Source organism: Lygodium microphyllum, chromosome 4, assembly GCF_053477565.2.
Source record: "Lygodium microphyllum isolate KBCC chromosome 4, Lygodium_microphyllum_v1.1.10, whole genome shotgun sequence".
Lineage (NCBI taxonomy): Eukaryota > Viridiplantae > Streptophyta > Polypodiopsida > Schizaeales > Lygodiaceae > Lygodium > Lygodium microphyllum.
In genome coordinates this window covers 170,411,811-170,429,604 of record NC_141138.1, presented here as the reverse complement: position 1 = coordinate 170,429,604, position 17,794 = coordinate 170,411,811, and the positions used below count along the sequence as shown (strand labels likewise).

The window sequence follows — 17,794 nt, the reverse complement described above, 5'->3', positions numbered from 1 at the left end:
GCATGCCATGCTGTCCATAAGTACCTTGTGGAGTGTGCTGTCCATGATTTTGGGTAGGCATGTAGCTGCCATTTCTAGTGGCCGGCTATCCTGTGGAAGGCCTCGATAGATTGGCAATGGGGGATAAGAGGATAGGCTCATCATGCCTTCTTGAGGGCTCACCCGTCTCATAGGTGCTGAAGGGAATACCGTGCATCCTAACGATGCCTTGCTAGCCATGCACAATCTCCAAGGGAGGGGGCCGGTTGGCCTCAAGATTAGACCAATGCTCCTTTGCTTGCATCAAGGGGGCTCCCAATGTCGAGACGAGAGTGGTCATTTGCTCCATCAGCCTAGTCATCATGGCCATCATCTTTCTATCTCTCTCACCATGATGATTCTCATATTGGCACAATGTGTGATTAAGCATAGAGTAATGGTCCAATTCAGGGGGTACTTCTTCAAGCATCTCCTTATGGTCCTCTTAAGTGGAGCTAGGATCATTCATTGATGCCCGAGAATCCCTGATTTCACATTGAAACTCCTCCTGGACCTTTGCCTTGCCTCTTTGTCCTACCATGCTGAATGTTGTCCAAACAGACCCTCTGGCACAAAATCTAAGATATCTTAAGCTAGGGAGCTCCGATCAAGGAGCTTTCTGATTCAAAAGGGAGGGGAGAGTGCCCTCTACAAGGGTATGCAAAAAGTTTTATCACAGAAAATTTTCAGAATTGGCTATGAGCAAATTTCTGTGGCTGTACAGAAGGGGACTGCAGCCTGTCCTACAGGACCATTGCACACAAAAGTGGCTATAACTCTCCAATGGGAGCTCCGATCAGGGAGGTTTTTGACTCTATTCGAAGAGACGAAGCCCTCTTCGAAATGAGCTATGGGATTTTAGCTCAATCCTCCAAATCCCTTTTGCTGTAATAGGTTTTCTGAAGCAGTCCTGGAATTCCTTAAATATTAGTATTAGATTGGGACTTCTCCTTCATTCTACCAATGAGACATTAGACATGTAGAGTATTGTCTCACTGTACAGTTATTTTCAACATGGTCTCATAGGCCACTTATTTTTATTGATGAGGAATAATGGTTCCAGACTTGCGTATGCAAGTCCTGGTTTAAGAAGGTGGCGTTTCGCATTATGTTTACTCCTAAACTACAGTTTACAAAGGCTCCTTTGATGGCATGTCCCTGCATTTATACAAAATTTGCTAGAAATAGTTCTACAAGAGTCACTAGAAAATTTCCTATAGAACTTACTAGAAACTTTTATGCTTTTTGCAGAAGAGCTTGAGAGAGCGTTTGGGATTTATCTCAAATATTTCTTTGGCTTATGCTTGGGCTCCTGTGAGCATAGGCACCATTTGTGGAGCAATCTCTTATATAACAATCTCAGGAATTTACAAATAAACAGTGTGGGGGAGAGATCTTAGGAAGGATACACTTGCTTTGATAATGCTTTGGTAAATCCTAATAATCAAGTAGAAAATCAATTAAACTCAAGATAGCCGAAAAAGCTCACATAAAATCAACATATGCCCCAAAAGATAGGTCGCCCACAAGATTTCCCCATCAAGCAGAATATCACTGTCTACTAGATCTTGACATTGGGCCAAACCAATGAGTTTCAAATGCTTGACTGTTGCCAAGCTATATTCACGTTAATCCATGTCAATCAAGGATGATAAGTTACATGTCTACAAGTAACATCTAACCATGGTTTTAAACTAACCGTAATTTCTTTTAGAGCTTGTTTAAAATGCTCCAACCAACTTTAACCAGTCAATTTATAAGGCTTGACCAGCAACAGAAATACACAAGTGAAGGACAAACAATAGAAAAATGCATTATCCCGTTAGCAAAATTACAGCTACGGTAGAAGAACCTGCACTTGCTGAGCGTCACTTACAGTTCCTTTTCACCATACACAAGGTTATCTTTCAGGCACTTCACAAACACTTTAATTCCTCTCCATGTTGCCACTTGATAGCCTTTCTGTGAAGAAGGAGAAAAGAAATAACTCAGTTCAAGATATTAAAAATTCTCTGCTTCCCTCAACAATGAACAGTTAAAATGATCCTTCTAAATAAAAGTCACATGCCCTGGCACTTGGGTAGCATGGTGACACTGCCTTGGAGAAGTACTACTTTTGACATTAAGAAACACTATGAATAAACCTAACATGTGCTTTTTCAAGTAAGCCAAGGTTATGGGACACCAATGAAGATCGCCATAGTTTATTTCAACCTAAAGGCCAGCATTTGCATCTGAAAGTGAATGCAGCATGCACCAAGGATCTGTCTTTGTCACACTCAGGCCCACAATCCTAGAATTGGTAAATCATATAGAAGATACCAGCCTTTGTTACAGTCCAATGTGAAGGGATGCTAGAGCTTCATGGATAGGATCTGCATAAGTGCTCTTGAAATGCTAAGGCACATGTCCTAGGTGCAGTGTACCGGTGTGTGATGGCTCAACTTGGCATCTAAGTGCCTAGTGCAGTGTACCAGTGTGTAATGACTCAAATGTGCATCTAAGTGCCTAGGGCCCTCAAGGTGAATCAGATTTTTCATTCACCTAATTGTGTGGGTCAAAAGAGAAACTTAGATTTTATGAGTGTTTTATGAAAATCACTTCAAAAATAAAAAGAATTGCAGACCAAAATCTGGAAACCCTAATCATTTCAGCTTTTTGATCATTCTTGGACACTTAGAAATTGCTTCTATGACTTGAGGGCTGTCAAGAGAAGGGCATTGCCTATCCAAAATTATCCTGTTGCTTTTGTCCCTTTCACTCTTCACACATCTTCCACTGCTGCAACAATCAATTTTTCTCTTGCATTCACAAGTAACAATTGTGCACCCCTTAGGCGTGCTGTCTACATATTATTATGTGCAGTTGTACTGTTAGACAGATTGTTCTCTGTGCTCGTTGGTTGTATGAATGAGTTGTGGTGTTGGGTCTAGCACTATGGGAATTGTACAATGCTTCCTTTTGGTTCATCATTTCAACAGTATCTCTTTATTGAGATATATCCCTGATTGCAGCCTGCATCACTGCCCTCTTGTAACAAAGGTTTGAGATCAAAAAAGCACAGTACATGCAGTTGCTACTGGATCATGCCCTGCTATAACTGGAGCTTGTTTGTGTCATTGATCTTGCTTTGATTAATAGAATCCACAAGCAGCTGTACATTAGTTGAATGCAACTAAGCTGATGTTGGCACAAGTCTTATGTTACCATCATTATTGGATGTAAGATATAGCAAGCAAGAAAAGAGGAAAGAAGTTCAGTTCTCCTCTCCCATGCTCATGGTAGACAGTTGTATATAATAAGGTCATGTTTGGCAACAAAAGGCACCAGGTCTGTTGTAGTCCTTGCCTATTCCTAATAGACCATGGGAAAGCATAGCCATGGATTTTTTTTTTGATCTTAGTAGGACACCTACAAGGAAAAATGGCATATGGACTATCATTATTTCAACTTTAGCAAGCAAGCTCATTTCATTTTGCTGAGAAAGAAGATAGCTGCAGATCACATGGCACAGTTATTCATGTTGAACATATTTAAATATCATGGCATGCCACAATCTATTGTGAGTCAGAAAAGTTCTCTTCTTTTCACCCACAGACAAATGGGTAATCAAAAGAGATAAATGCTACTCTCTTAGATCTTTTGAAATGCTATGTGTCTAAGCATAAGGCCCAATGGGAATAGTGTTTGCTACTTGTGGAGTATGCCATGCTGACCAGATTTGGAACGAATGGTTACAGTCCTCCGGATCCATCTCTTACAGACATCATTCTTCGACTGCTCTCTCATCTCACTCCCACAAGAGTCATCCGTTGTTGGATAACTTTGCCTTTGACCATCTTCTACACTCTTTCCTTCATTTACAGCATTCATTCATTCACTTCAAAGTTATCTTTTTTCTCTATCCTATATTTTGCATTTTGCATTTTTTTTGGTTTTTCTGAGTTGTGTTTTAGTCGTGTTCGTGCATTTTGTGTTTTCTCTATGCGAACCCTAGCATATATTCACATGGTATCAAAGCCGATGCTCTTATAAAGAGTATCCTACAACTATCGTGGGGACTTGGTTTGTGTGAGATACATGAGCGACATAACCAATTCACAATGTCTAATACTCCATCCTCTTGGGACCCTACAGTGTCTTTTCAAGCTTCTCCATCACTTGAGGCCTTGAGGACACATTATGGCCTCAACCAGAGGACAATGCAGCATCTCTTTCTTCTTCTTGGCCAGATATAGCACTCACGAAAGAAGCAGAGTTCAATGAATTATTGTGTATCAAATATTCCCACCACTCTCAAGATGCTCATGGGAGACTTCTGCATCAATCACAATCAATTGGTGAGGCTACCCACCTCTCGACTCAAGGAGGACATGTTGCATTCAAGACGACACGCAACCCACATTCTTCATCACAGCCAAACTTGATGTCAAGTTCATATAACTCCTTTGAGTTATACGAAACAAAACCCTTCACTATTTCTTTTTCTAATGTTTAGAATTTGGATCATGAAATGTGTGATAATGTTAACTTCAATAGAGGAGGCTCATGACATAGATATACATGCACAAATATATCTGGCATTGTATCCTTTGTCTCATTTGAGCATGTAGTTGATATTGCTGGTTCGCAATTCTCTCCTATCTCGCCCTCTTCTACAGCTCTTTCATTTGCTTTCAATAGCTTAAGATTACATTCCGCATTTGCATCTACCACACTAGAATTAGGATCATTTGTTTGCATTCCTACCACTTTTTCTTTTTCAGCAGCACATGCTAGCTACTCACAAGTGAATGCCACTCTACACATTGAAACATCGTTATAGCAAGAATCCCACCTATTAACATTGCACCTTATACACACCCACCAGTGAGTAGACCTATCTATCTTGAAATGGTTGTGTTGGGCATTGCCCTCACTCCCCCTAGATATGCACCACCCACTCCATTAGCCTTGATATCCATCCTCCGCTTATGGTGTGCCATCACACACTCCATGGGTCACTCCGACATAGGGATTTCCATCATAGTGTGCTTATCCATCCTCCTTGGGCTACTCATGCGGCTACATGCCCATCCGCACTCAATCCACACCCACTTATGGATCCATTATGCACACATCTTGGATGCATATGGATAGTTGGTGTTCATTTCCAAGTGAACTACACTCTTCCATCCTAGCCACCCTATCCATTCTACTCATTCAATACTAACACTCTAGTTGCTACCGCCAAGAATGTCTTTACACATAAGACTCGTTTTAATGGTTCGAATTTCACTACTTGATCTAGCTTTGTGCACCAAGTGCTTGAGGTTCAGAGTCCTTAGGATCTAGTAGTTACTTTAGAGCCTATGCTGAACCCTCAACTAGTTGTGATTTAAAAAGATTCTACAAAGACATATTTCTTTAAAGGCATATATTCCCATTTGCATTTCACTCCACCCTTCTTGGTAGCCCACGCTATCACGAGGACGTGAAATTTCATTGCTATACTTGGCATTTGTTTAAAAGTTAATCAGATGTGCTAATGTGACTTGCACATGTGAGGTGAAAGTTAATTATTTCATAGTGTGGAACCTAGGACCTTGAAAAATGCAAGTAACAAAAGCCCAAGGTCCTTTTCGTGGAGGTGACGACATATTATAGAGGGCACCAATCTTTTTGGTGATCCTAAGCCATAGGTGACAACTTCCATGGCAATTTCAGCAGCAGCATTTTTTCAGCCTTTCTCATAATGAAACTCTGAAATTTCTCTCTCTATAACATTCTCTCTCATCCTACAACTATCTCTCAAGTTATCTCAGCAAAATCTAGCCATTTGAGTTATTAGAGGTAGAGATATTGGAAAATCTCTATTGTAAGCCCTAGTTAACAGAGCATAAATTAGGGCTTGAAAGTCACCTCAAGATGCATGCTTAAAATTGAGACCCTAGAACTTGAATTCCAGTAGCTGAAATTTCAAGGAGATTTAAGAGGCCAACTAGCCCATATCAAATTTGGGCCTTAATTTGTCTTTCAAGAAGCAAGGTGAAAGCCAATCCTCGGCCAAACCAAGGGGCAAATTGGTTTTAAGCCTTGCTGGTCAATTTTCATAGCAAGAGGCAATTAGATTACCGAAGGAGATCAGCGAATCTTATTTGTGTTCCATCCATTTTCAATATAAGCTAAAGCAATACAGCAAGGGGCACCAATTTTGGGGCCAATGGGCAAGGTTGTCCATTGTCCAAGATTAAAGTCGTAAAGTATGTATTTTCAGTTTGTGTGCGTTTTATGCTTGCTATAATTATTGACTAATCAAGTCATTACTACCCTCTCCGAGGGGAAAGGATGGTTTCAAGGTTCCATTGCAAGGATACCATCGAATCCCTTCAATTGATGGGCCTAAGGTACCTGATGAAACGTTAGAAGCTTTACTCTAGTGCTAATATTATATTCAACTAAGCACTTAAAACAATAATAACTTTAGGTAGTGAGATGGGATCAAACAAGGATGATGTCTCTCAATCTGAAAAATTCACAATGTGTTGGGGGAAATGCAATGTTTGATCTTGGATAAAGCACGCATCATGGGCAGCAAGCTGATAATGCTGGTTTAGACCAAAATGTGGGTCCTTCTAGACCTCTAAAAGTTGATGACTTGTAAGAGGAAGAGAAATTCGATAACCAATGCAAAGATCAACTAAGGACAGTAGCTGAAATGTTTGTGCAATTGGAAAATGATCCTCAATTCATGCACTTTTTTAAACCCCTTAAATGAGGGCAACAAAGGCAAGAAGAGGAAATTGTCTTCTAGAGCTTTGAGACAACAAGATACACTAAAGGAAGAGCCAATACAACAATATGATGTTCCGAATGTGGATAGTGAGCATAAAGAAAATGATGCCGATTGGGCAATTGATGCATATGCATGGCCAACTTGGAAGTGCCAATCCAACGTTTTTTGGACAACACAATATGTATAAAATGATGGGGCAGCTAGGGTAGTTTGGTAGTGGCATTAGTTTCCGTGCTATGGTGGATCAAGGACCACATACAAGGATGTGTGGCGCAACTCCTTATAGTATGCAACAACCAATGCATGGTGTGCAAGGTCCAATGTATCTAGGTAGGCTGAAACCTGGTAATATGCGCAACTCTATCTATAGCAATGTTGGCATGATACTGGTTTCAATGTACAATGCCTTCTCTTAATGGGACAGGTCCCAAGGTGGCTGCTAAACCCTAATTTTTGCAAAAAACCCTCTGTTGTCCACCAAATATGGCTGAGATCTGCTGAGAATGGCTAGTAAATCTATTGCAAAATAGGCTGCAAAAGGTGAGAAAATCCTAGAGAGAGGGAATTCCCCGAATTTTCGTGCGGGAAATGTCTAAAAACTGATTGCTACCTGTAGCAAACTGCATTAAACACAGTTGCCTGCTGCTAAGAGGGCAATAAATGCTGTCACCAGCCCTTGGCTGCTCTCACTTGCACCTGGGACGGCTAGAACTACTGTCATCTACTCCTAAATGGCCTTCTCCTACTCCTAGTTGTCCCTCAAGGTCCTTCAATGGCTGCAATCAAACTAGCAGCATCTCTTGCAAGCTGAATGCATTAAATCGCTCAAACCAAGCCCAAAAACATCTCTTCTCAATTGCATGGGTAATTGTGCCAAGTGTCTAAACCCATTTCCTAGCATTATCCAACCATTAAATTAATTTTTAGAATTGAATATTTTTAAAAATTAATTTCAACCCTTCCAAAATTAAATGTGCCCATCCATAATTAAATTGGCTAGGCCATTTGCAACCTGGAGTGGCCCCTAACCTATGTTGACCCTTAGACTGGCACTAATTAATTAATTAATGCTACTCCCTAGTGTCACCACTGACACTTAATGACCAAACAACTGTCCTAGGATCACAACTAACATTGACTAACTACCGAAACCCAGTTGGCATAACTTATCACAACTTTTCTCTTTGACACCCACTGCATCCTCGAGACCCTTGGCCTATTACCATAAAATAACTAGCATATACAACACATGTGCTAAACAACCTTACACATTTGATTAATAACTTAATCAAATGTTATCTGCAAGATTAAAGTATCTCAAAATCTCATGTCCCCATGACAGTACACCCAAAGGGCTAGCCAACTGGATACAATATTGCATATTAGTTAAGTTGGAATTGTACCAATGTGAAAGTATAAAGCATCACAATGCTCAAGAGGAAAAATGGTCTAAAACCTAGTGGAGGTTTTGAGACAAGTAAAGTTAGAGGTGAAGTTTCCATGTCCTTGGTGAAGCTTCAACATTGTTTCACCTATGAAAGAATGCAACTAGATCTAATTTTGGATCAAGCTCTTTTAGGCTCAACAAAGCATAGAAGGTCTAGAGTATTGCTTGATGCTAAATGGGGAGGTTACATCTCCACTCCCCTAGTGATAGACAACTGGTTATGTAGTGGCTCTCAGATGTACTTAGTTTGCATCCAAGGTACTGTGTGCTGACAATATTTCTACCATTGCGATCACTATTCACTGTACTAGTCAGTATGAGTCGGCATGCATATGGTATGGTTTATACCTAGGCTCTGAAACTATACATTTATAAGGTTGCTAGCATGTATGGAATACATGGAATGTACATTTAGATGTGATGTATATTTGCAAGGCATACATGGTATAGGATGATATACAGTGTACATTTGCAAGTGATACAAAAGAAATATCATTGCATAAGTTACATGTGGTTTATAGTTGATGTATGCTTTACATGACTATCCTGTGGCACATCATTGCTACGAGGTGGTATTTATGCTGAGTTTGTGCATTACAATGCCTAAGTGATCAGAACACTCTTGGATATCGATATGTGGATTTATCCCTTATGGTTCTGACAATGATTATGATACTGACAAGAATTTCGCGTGTAGAGGGTATGAGCATGGTTAAGCAATAGGTACACATGTTGTTTAACTACGATGCCAATATGTATTGCCAATAGTGGCAACTGATGCTTTGACACAATGCACTCGAGGACAATTGCAAGGATTTCAAGGGGATTGCTTATCACGAGGACGTGAAGTTCTATTGCTTTACTTAGCATTTGATTAAAAATTAATCAAATGTGCTAATGTGACTTATACATGTGAGGTGCAAGTTAATTATTTCACATTGTGAAACCCAAGAACCCGAAATATCCATGGAAGCCAATAGAAAAAGCATAGTTGCCTCCATACGTGGTACGAAACTGTGCGTACAGTACGATCCGTACGGTATCGTATGGTACAATTTCGTACGATAAAACTAGCCTCTTTCAGCCACCTGGCCTACGCATGCTCTTTCCACGTTTCCTGCACCCCCACGTCCCGCGTTTCCTGCTTTTCCTACACTTTGCGCTTTTTGGCGGGGTGGGAAGCCTTGGATACATCACCCCGCCCCCCTTTTCCAAATTCCAACCATCATCCGTGCAATACTTAATGCTCCTCTTTGGATTCCTTCCAGGCTCCAGTTTGCAGCCCTCTCTTTAGACTCTGGATTCGTTCTCTCTTTAGACTTTGACTATTTGAACTTCTCTTGTGAAGCCTTTATTTTGGTAGCAAAACTTTGGATACGCACTGGAGACCCTTCAGCCCTTAGCCATGAGGGTCCTTGCCCAGGATTACTCTTCGAGTGCATGTGAGAGAAACTGGAGTGCCTATTCTCTCATTCACACAAAGATTCGCAATCAGCTTAGCACACGACAGTTAGAGCGGCTAGTATATTGCCGCACTAACTTACACATGATGAGGGCTATAATAAGCATGGGTAGTCCGAAGCAAGTAAAGTTTAAACACTTAACCATAACATTTAAAATTTGTTGTTCTAACTTTTAAACTTTAAACTTTGAAGTTTAAACTTTATACTTTACAGTTTAGACTTTAGCATTTAGTATTTACAATGAATCATGATCAATCTTACGTGCATCACTGCATTGTGTAGGTGAATGTTGATACATTCAAGTTGACGGGTGACACTCTTCCGAGTGTACATAAGGAGGTGGAGAAGGAGAAGGAGATGATTTTTGCAGAGCTCTATAGAGAGCTTATAGCAGCAGATACTCGTGACACTCGCAGTCAGCATGCTCGTGGCCGAGAAGTTCGAGTAGATGGTAGCAGGGGCATGGTCATTCGACGCCCTCCATCATCGAGGAGGGGTGGTTCAAGTGGCTTGCAGACATATGTAAAGTGGGGCTCTAGTAGCTCACATCCTGTGCCTCATGATGACATCCCCCCCTTGCCTGCACAGCCGCTACCTAGGGAGCCATCATTTGATGATGATGGTAACCTCATCAGTGAGGATGAGTATGAGTTTGTCTCATCAATGAATGCTGAGGAGTCATTTTCAGACTCTCTTGATGAGTACTCAGATGGTTCTGATAATGATAATGATAATGATGATGATAATGATACCTCATCATAGATTCATCATTCATATGACACGTCACATAGGTCTCTCTTTTTTTTTGTATCAAATATACTAGACTGTAGTTATATCGCATGTCTTGCGTAGCCCATGTGACCGTGATGGTTACCCTCATGTATTCATCTTATTCTGTAATGAAATGGCTATTTCCACTTTAAACATGTATTCTATGATCTATCATTTAATGATTTATGGTTTTTGTTATTTAAAAAATCATCTTAATCTTCCTTTTGTACTAATATCGTACCGTACCTTATAAAATCATAAGGTACCAATTAGTATCGTATTTTATCATACTGTACCGTATCGTACCTTTCGTACCTGACAACTATGAGCAAAAGTTATAATAATTTATGTGTAACAAGTTCTCGATAGTACTGGTGTCAAATTTGAGTCTAGACCAATTTTTTAGCCACTAATGTCAGTGATGATATTAGAGACTAGGCATTAATTTTAATTACTTAATTAATGCCCATCTAAGGGCTAATAACTACTCAGGGACATTCTCTACACTATAGTCACTCGTTTGGCATGAATTGCATAGAGATATACGTCATCAAAAAGGGCGACAAGGTACGCTTCTGCAGCTTCATGGATAGCCTCCACTACAATCCCTTGCATACAAAATGTATATCCATAAGGGTAAAGGATTTTCTTCACTAAGCATACAAAGGACACTTTCCTGATCAGTAGGTCCGTGCTCTTTTGGTACTTGTGGATCTCCCTAAGAGCCACTAGGTGATAGTTTTTCCTCTGCTTTAGCCTTTGCCTTGGGACTCATCTTGCTGGGCCTCGCCAATGGTTGCCATCCTTGTGCTTGTTGAGCTTGGGGTTGGGGCTTGGATGGGGGTTGCTCAGCAAGAGCTGGTTCTGGATCGGGGAGGTGGGGTACTCAAGGAGGAGGAGAAAGTTATTTGGCTTGCTTTGTCTTTATCTTGGGGCATTGCATGGGGCCCTTACCACAGATTGAGTGCCCCTTGGTTGCATCTCCACTAGCCTCTGGCCATTCTATGCTATCCTTAGGCCTATTAATGTCGTCATCTATGTTGCTCTTATCATTATTGTTTCCACCTTCCTCATCCATAGAGGTGTCACCCTCATTATTCTTTGGCTCGTTGTTGTCAGTGTCCACATCCTCCCTTGCTTCTTCGTCTTCAAAAGAATCTTTTTGCTCGCGAGCTCTTTTCAAAGACTCCAAGGCCGATTTGAAGTAAGGTCTTCGAGCCTTTTAAAAGGTGTGGGGGGGGGGGGGGGGGGGAAACAGGGATAACAAGACAAGATGGCCTAGCCAATTTAATTATTGGCTCGTAGAATTATTTTTTTAACACTAGAATAATTATCTAATTAATTTTTATCATTAATATTTTAAAAATTAATTTAATAAGATGGATCATGCTGAAAATTTGAATTAAAACGCAACCACTTGACACAAGTAAAAAAAACGTTTTTAGGGGCTGGTAGAAGTCTATTCTAGCCATTATTAGACAGAAGGAGCCTATTAAAGAGCAAGGAAATGACATTGATGTGATTTCCATCCACAAGGACTAGTCCTACATCATGCAATAGCAATTTGGAGCCCTCCAAGTGTAGATGACAACAGCCCAAGGTCCTACTAGTGTAGGTGACAACATATAAGAGAGGGCAACAACCTTTTTGGAGATCCTAAACTATAGGTGACAACTTCTACGACTATTTGAGCAAGGTAAAAGCATTTTTTCAGCCTTTCTCACAATGAAACTTTGAAATTTCTCTCTCTACAATATTCTCTCTCATGCTGCAGCCATCTCTCATGTTATCTCAGCAAAATCCAACCTTTTGAGTCATCAAATGTGGAGATATTTAAAAATCTCTACAGTAAAATCCTACTTTACAACAGAAATCAAGGTTTGACAACCACCTCAGGATGTGTGCTCAGAACTAAGGGCCTAGGACTTGAATTGCAGTACTTAAAATTAATAAATTTCAAAAAGATTCAAGAGCTTGCTAACCCATATCAAATTTGGGGCTTAATTATTGTTTCAAGGAGCAGGGTAAAGGCTAATCCCCAAGCAAACCAATAGGGAAATTAGTTTGAAATCTTACTGGTCAATTTTGATAGCAAGAGGCACTCGGATTAGTAGAGGAGATCAAAGAATCTTACTTGTACTTGATCCATTAGCAACACAAGCTAAAGAAATACCAGAAGAGGTATCAATTTTCGGCCCAACAAATTGTCCATTGTCCAAGATTAAAGTGGTAAAGTGTGCATTTTCAATTTATGTGAATTCTATGCTTGCTGTAATTATTGATTAATGAGGCCATTACCACCCTCTCTGAGGAGGAAGGCTGGTTTCACACACCCATTTTTTCTTGTCAGGAATGTTGTACATTGCCTTCTTCTCTGCACCTCCAACTTGTGATCCTCACTGTGAGTTAGAGGACAACTTTGGGGCACTATCACAGTCTCAATCAGTCATTCATTCTCTTGTGTCAAACTTCATTTAAAGCACATTAAGTGGAGCTTAGAGTGCAATTGCACCAATTCGCTCTCGGCAATTACATCATCTGGTCAGAATTCATAATGATCAAGTTGCCTTGTTTTTTTGGTTGTCTCCTACACATAGCTATCCTAGTCCATGCCTTTGACATAAGATCGCATCACATCATCATTCCAACCATCACCATTCTCACTCATCTTTAGATGTTCTGCCATCAGTTGGATGCCCTCACTGACGCACATCTGCAGCATGCAAGGGTTGATTGTGTGCAGCCTTCTATCGATGTTTTCAGATTAATATTCCTTCTGTTCATTTGCATTTTATCTCTGGTCTATCTCTTCTCTCTAAATTCCTTTTCTGTTGCGCACTCGCATATTGTCATGATTTATCACTGAACTAAGAGATGGAAAACCCATTTTCTGTAGCATTTTCAGCCTGATTTGCTGTACACCAACCTCATGCAGCCAAATGACCTATTTTGGACCCCTGTTCTGCTGTCATCAGCCCTCAATCTCAGCTGGCGTCATCAAAACACAGGTGTTCCCCTATTAAACCAGGTCGTTTACTGCAACAGCAGTCAGTACTCTCTAAAACACAGTGAACAGCAGCCTCTATCCTCCAAAGAGCAGCCCTCTTGCCCTTCTCCAACTATCATGTAGACTTCACATGCTGGCCTGAAAATGCAGCATCCAGAGCCCAAGAGAAGGTCATTTTCATCTTTTTACAGGTTGCTTTTGCCTTCCTAATGCCATTGAAGTTAAAACGCAGTAAGGAACAGAGATCTGTCCCCCTAAGAGGTGGTCCCCATCAAAACACAGCATATTGTATTGCTTTTTTGCAGGTTTTCTGAAGGATACACACAGCAACCACTACAATCGGCAAGACCAAACGGACAAGCTCTCCAAAGAGGCTGTCAGGACAGCAAAAGCAAGGATCAGGACCCTGAAGACAAACACTTTAACTACCATGACCATGAGGATCATCGCGATAACCCTGAGATTGGGAGGGTCAACGTGGAGATCGTGATTATGTAGGTTGCAAGGATTGATACAAAGGCACCAAGGACCGTGACACAAATTGAGATGCGGACCAGGACCAGCGGACCACGACCAGCTACCTCCCCATCCATCATTGCTTCCTAGCTCCCATCTTTCTTCATCGTCTATATCTTCCATTCCACAGATGGCCATCATGACACCACACATGCAAGTGCCCCTTCTTCCCCAACTCCCAAATAAAGACGAGCTCAATGACTCAAGTTGGCCCTATTCTCATGCAAGAGTGAGTGTATCTTAGACACTTTCAATCTCTAGGACTTCATCATGTTAGGAGAACGTTTGATTAGAGAGTTAATCAAATGTGCAAATGTTACTTGCACATATGAGGTGTAGGTTAGTTATTACACAATGTAGGACTTGGGCACCCTAATTTCTGCAAAAATTTAGGGTTTACAGCAGAATTCTCCTTACTATCCACCAAATTTGACTGAGATCTTCTATGCTGAGATCTTCTGAGAGAAGGAGAGCGAATGCTAGAGATAGAGAATTCCTTGATTTTCCACGTGGGAGAACCCAAAAACTGGCTGCTATTTGCCTGGAGCAACCCTATCGACTACACCTGGGAGGGCAGGAACTATTGTCAACTGCTCTTGAATGGTCTTCTTCTACTGTTGGCTGCCCCAAAAGGTCCTCCAATGGCTGCAAATCAAAGTAGCAGCTGCTCCTTCCTCTCTCTCACAAGTGAATGGACTAAATGGCTCTCCACCAACCCCAAAAATGTTTTTCTTAGTTGCATGGGTATTTTTGCCAAGTGGCAACCTTCTAACCCCATTTTCCAGAAACTTCTAACCATTGAATTTATTTTCAAAATTGATTAATTCTGAAAATTAATTTCAACCCTTCTGACCCTACCTAAAACTGAATGTGCCCATCCATAAATAAATTGGCTAAGCCATTTGCAACTTGGAGTGGTCCCAAACCTCTGTTGACCCTTAGAGTGACATTAATTAATTAATTAATGCTAGTCCCTAGTGTAACCACTAACACTTAATAGTCAAATAGCTATCCGAGGGTCAAAACTGACACCAATTGACCACCAAAACCTAGCTATCATAACTTATCACAACTTTTACCTTTGACACCCACTATATCCTTGGGTTCCTTGGCATGTTACCATGAAATAACTCCCATGTGCATCAAATGTATTTTACAACCTCGCACATTTGATTATTAAATCATAGAAGCGAGAAACACCCCAAAATACCCCTTTTAGGACCTCAAATGCCGACACATTTTCCCTTTGGGAAAACGGCTACCACATGATATTTCCCCTTGGGAAAACATTTCTATTCACCCCATTTCTCAACAAGACCGAAACGCTTTTAGGAAAAAATAGTAGTTTTTTTCACTTTAAAAGTAGCATTATTAATCATCATGTTCTTCATGCTTGTTAAGCATAGGATTATTAATCATCATATTCTTTACGCTTTTTAATTTGACATGTTCTTCAAGCATTATTAATGTTTTATTATTAAATGTTTAATATTTTAATGTTGTGTTTTCTTTACAACTCATAATGTTAAATAGTTGTTTAATATTTAATATTTTAAATATTTCATGAAAACTTAAATCGTTAAATATTTTATGTTTCATCATTTAAAATGATTAAGCTTAAACACACTTATATCCATTTCAACATTCTTCGCTAATGAAGAGGATTTGCCTACAGCAACAATTGAAGACTACACATGGATGAGGAAAAGAGAGATAGAGAGGAAGAGAAACTAAGAGATGATAATTAGTTATCACTCACTCTCTTGTATGGTTTTACACTTATTTACAATTGCTTATTCTTTCCAATTAGCATATTAATTATGTGCCTAAATCCTTGTATACATCACAAAGCTCCTTTGAGTTTATACCTTTTGTAGAACTCTTTAAAAACTTGGAAATTAGAAAGCTTTGATTTTGAGTATGAAATTCCTTATATGCATCACAAAGCTCCTTTGAGCTCATATCTTTTGTAGAACTCTTTTAAAACTTGGAAATTAGAAAACTTTGATTTTAAGTATGAAACTTGTATTCTAAATTTTAGCTTCTAAGCACCTGCACTCTAAGCAAATCCCCTTGGATGACATGGCGTTTCCGTTTCACCCTCCTCGAAATTTAATGTTTCCGTTTTCGTTCCCATTTCTGTTTCCCCATTTTCCTCAACTATGTATTAAATTAATCAATATTACTGGCAAGATTAAAGCATCTAAAAAATTTCACGTCCACAAGGATAAATCTCCCCCTTGAAAACCCTGCAATCATCTTTGATTGCATTGCATTATGCCAAAGAAAAAGCATAGTGCACTAAAACTTCCAAAAGGCATCACAATCACAACATTGGCCACTGTTGTCAATCCATACTATATACCCAAGACTTGCTGATGATTTCCAATCAGCATAAACATCAAATAAAACTGAGAAACAATTCAAAATTGTTGTTAGAAACCCATTGGATGCATCCATAACTCCTGTTTCTGAAGTGCTCTAACTTCACAACCATAGTAAAGCATGTTCTTAGCATAAACCATGGCTGAAATTGTCAATGACATTCACTAATCATGCTGTTGTCTATGCAATTACCTGATAACCATTGAAAACCAAGCATAATCTGATCATAAACTGATCTGAAAATTGGTCACTAGCTACTACAAACGTGATCCAAAGCTGATCACAAACTGAGTGCAAAAGCTGATCAAAAATTGATGCAAAACTGATCCAAAAGTGACCATAATCTGATTTGCAACTGATCAAAAACTGAGCTGAAACTGATCAGCAATCAATCACCAAACTAATGCAAAAACTCATACATAAGTATAGTCTTAGAGCCATAGTAATGATCATACTCATCTACATACATCTCACAATGACTAGTACACTAAGTATTAACCTCATGGCAAACATACTGTCAACACCGTGACTAGTACACTAAGTAGTGATCTCATGGCAAACATACTGTCAACACAGTACCTTGGATGACTCTTGAATACATCTGAGATCCACTGCATACAAGAGTTGTCCATAACTAATGGAGTGAAAGAGCTACCTCCCCCCTGAGCATCACGCACTACTTTTGGCCCTTGCTCTACTGAACGTAACTGAGCCGAGCTGAATTAAAACCCATCTAGGTAAAGCTCCAACAACTGAGGATGGTTTGGAAAGTCATCCTCTTCCATCCACTTAGCATCCATTGGTGAATAGTTTTGAAACTTCAACAAATATCTCTTGGAGACTTTACCTTTGACCTTTCTTTTCTCATGTGTCAAAATTGCTCATGTAACAAGATCTCATCTAGCTCCTTGACCTTAGGCTGAATTTAACCATAAACATCCTCTCGCCGCGCATCAACATGAAAAGTTTGAAACGCATTATGTATCCGCCAATGTGAAGGTAATTTCAACCGATATGCCACTTTGTTGATCTTCTCTAACACTTGGAAGGGACCATAGTATCTCATACTCAACTTTAAATACAACATGTCTCTTCCTTTCATCTTTTAAAGCCTTGCCTTTTAAAAACGCAGCAATGCATATGAAAATGGGCTTGTTCCCATGTAATGGTTAGAATTTCTTGTCAGCAACATGGTGTAAGCTAATGATCGCCCTCTGCAAACTGCAAAGCACATCTATGGTGATCAGTTGTCTTCTTTTGCTTTTTATGTGATCTCTGAAGTGCATACTTTATCTTTACATAGGCTACATTCAAGTTTTCCACATAATGATCAGCCTCAAAGATCTTATCCTTTGTGTGCAAGATTAACCGTATCTTCTTGCCACCGTAATGTGTAACATGAGAAGGTCTGA

At 39.9% G+C, this 17,794-nt stretch overlaps 1 protein-coding gene across 2 annotated transcripts in view; it reads right to left on the bottom strand.

Moving 5' to 3' along the window:
- Positions 1-17,794, bottom strand: part of LOC148037895 (serine/threonine-protein kinase 12-like) — a 169,594-nt gene that overhangs the window by 101,345 nt on the left and 50,455 nt on the right. For both annotated transcript variants that reach the window (XM_087676874.1, XM_087676873.1), the window contains exon 4: positions 1,895-1,980. In XM_087676874.1, coding sequence (XP_087533000.1) covers positions 1,895-1,980 — 86 coding nt within the window. The remainder of the gene's footprint in view (positions 1-1,894; positions 1,981-17,794) is intronic.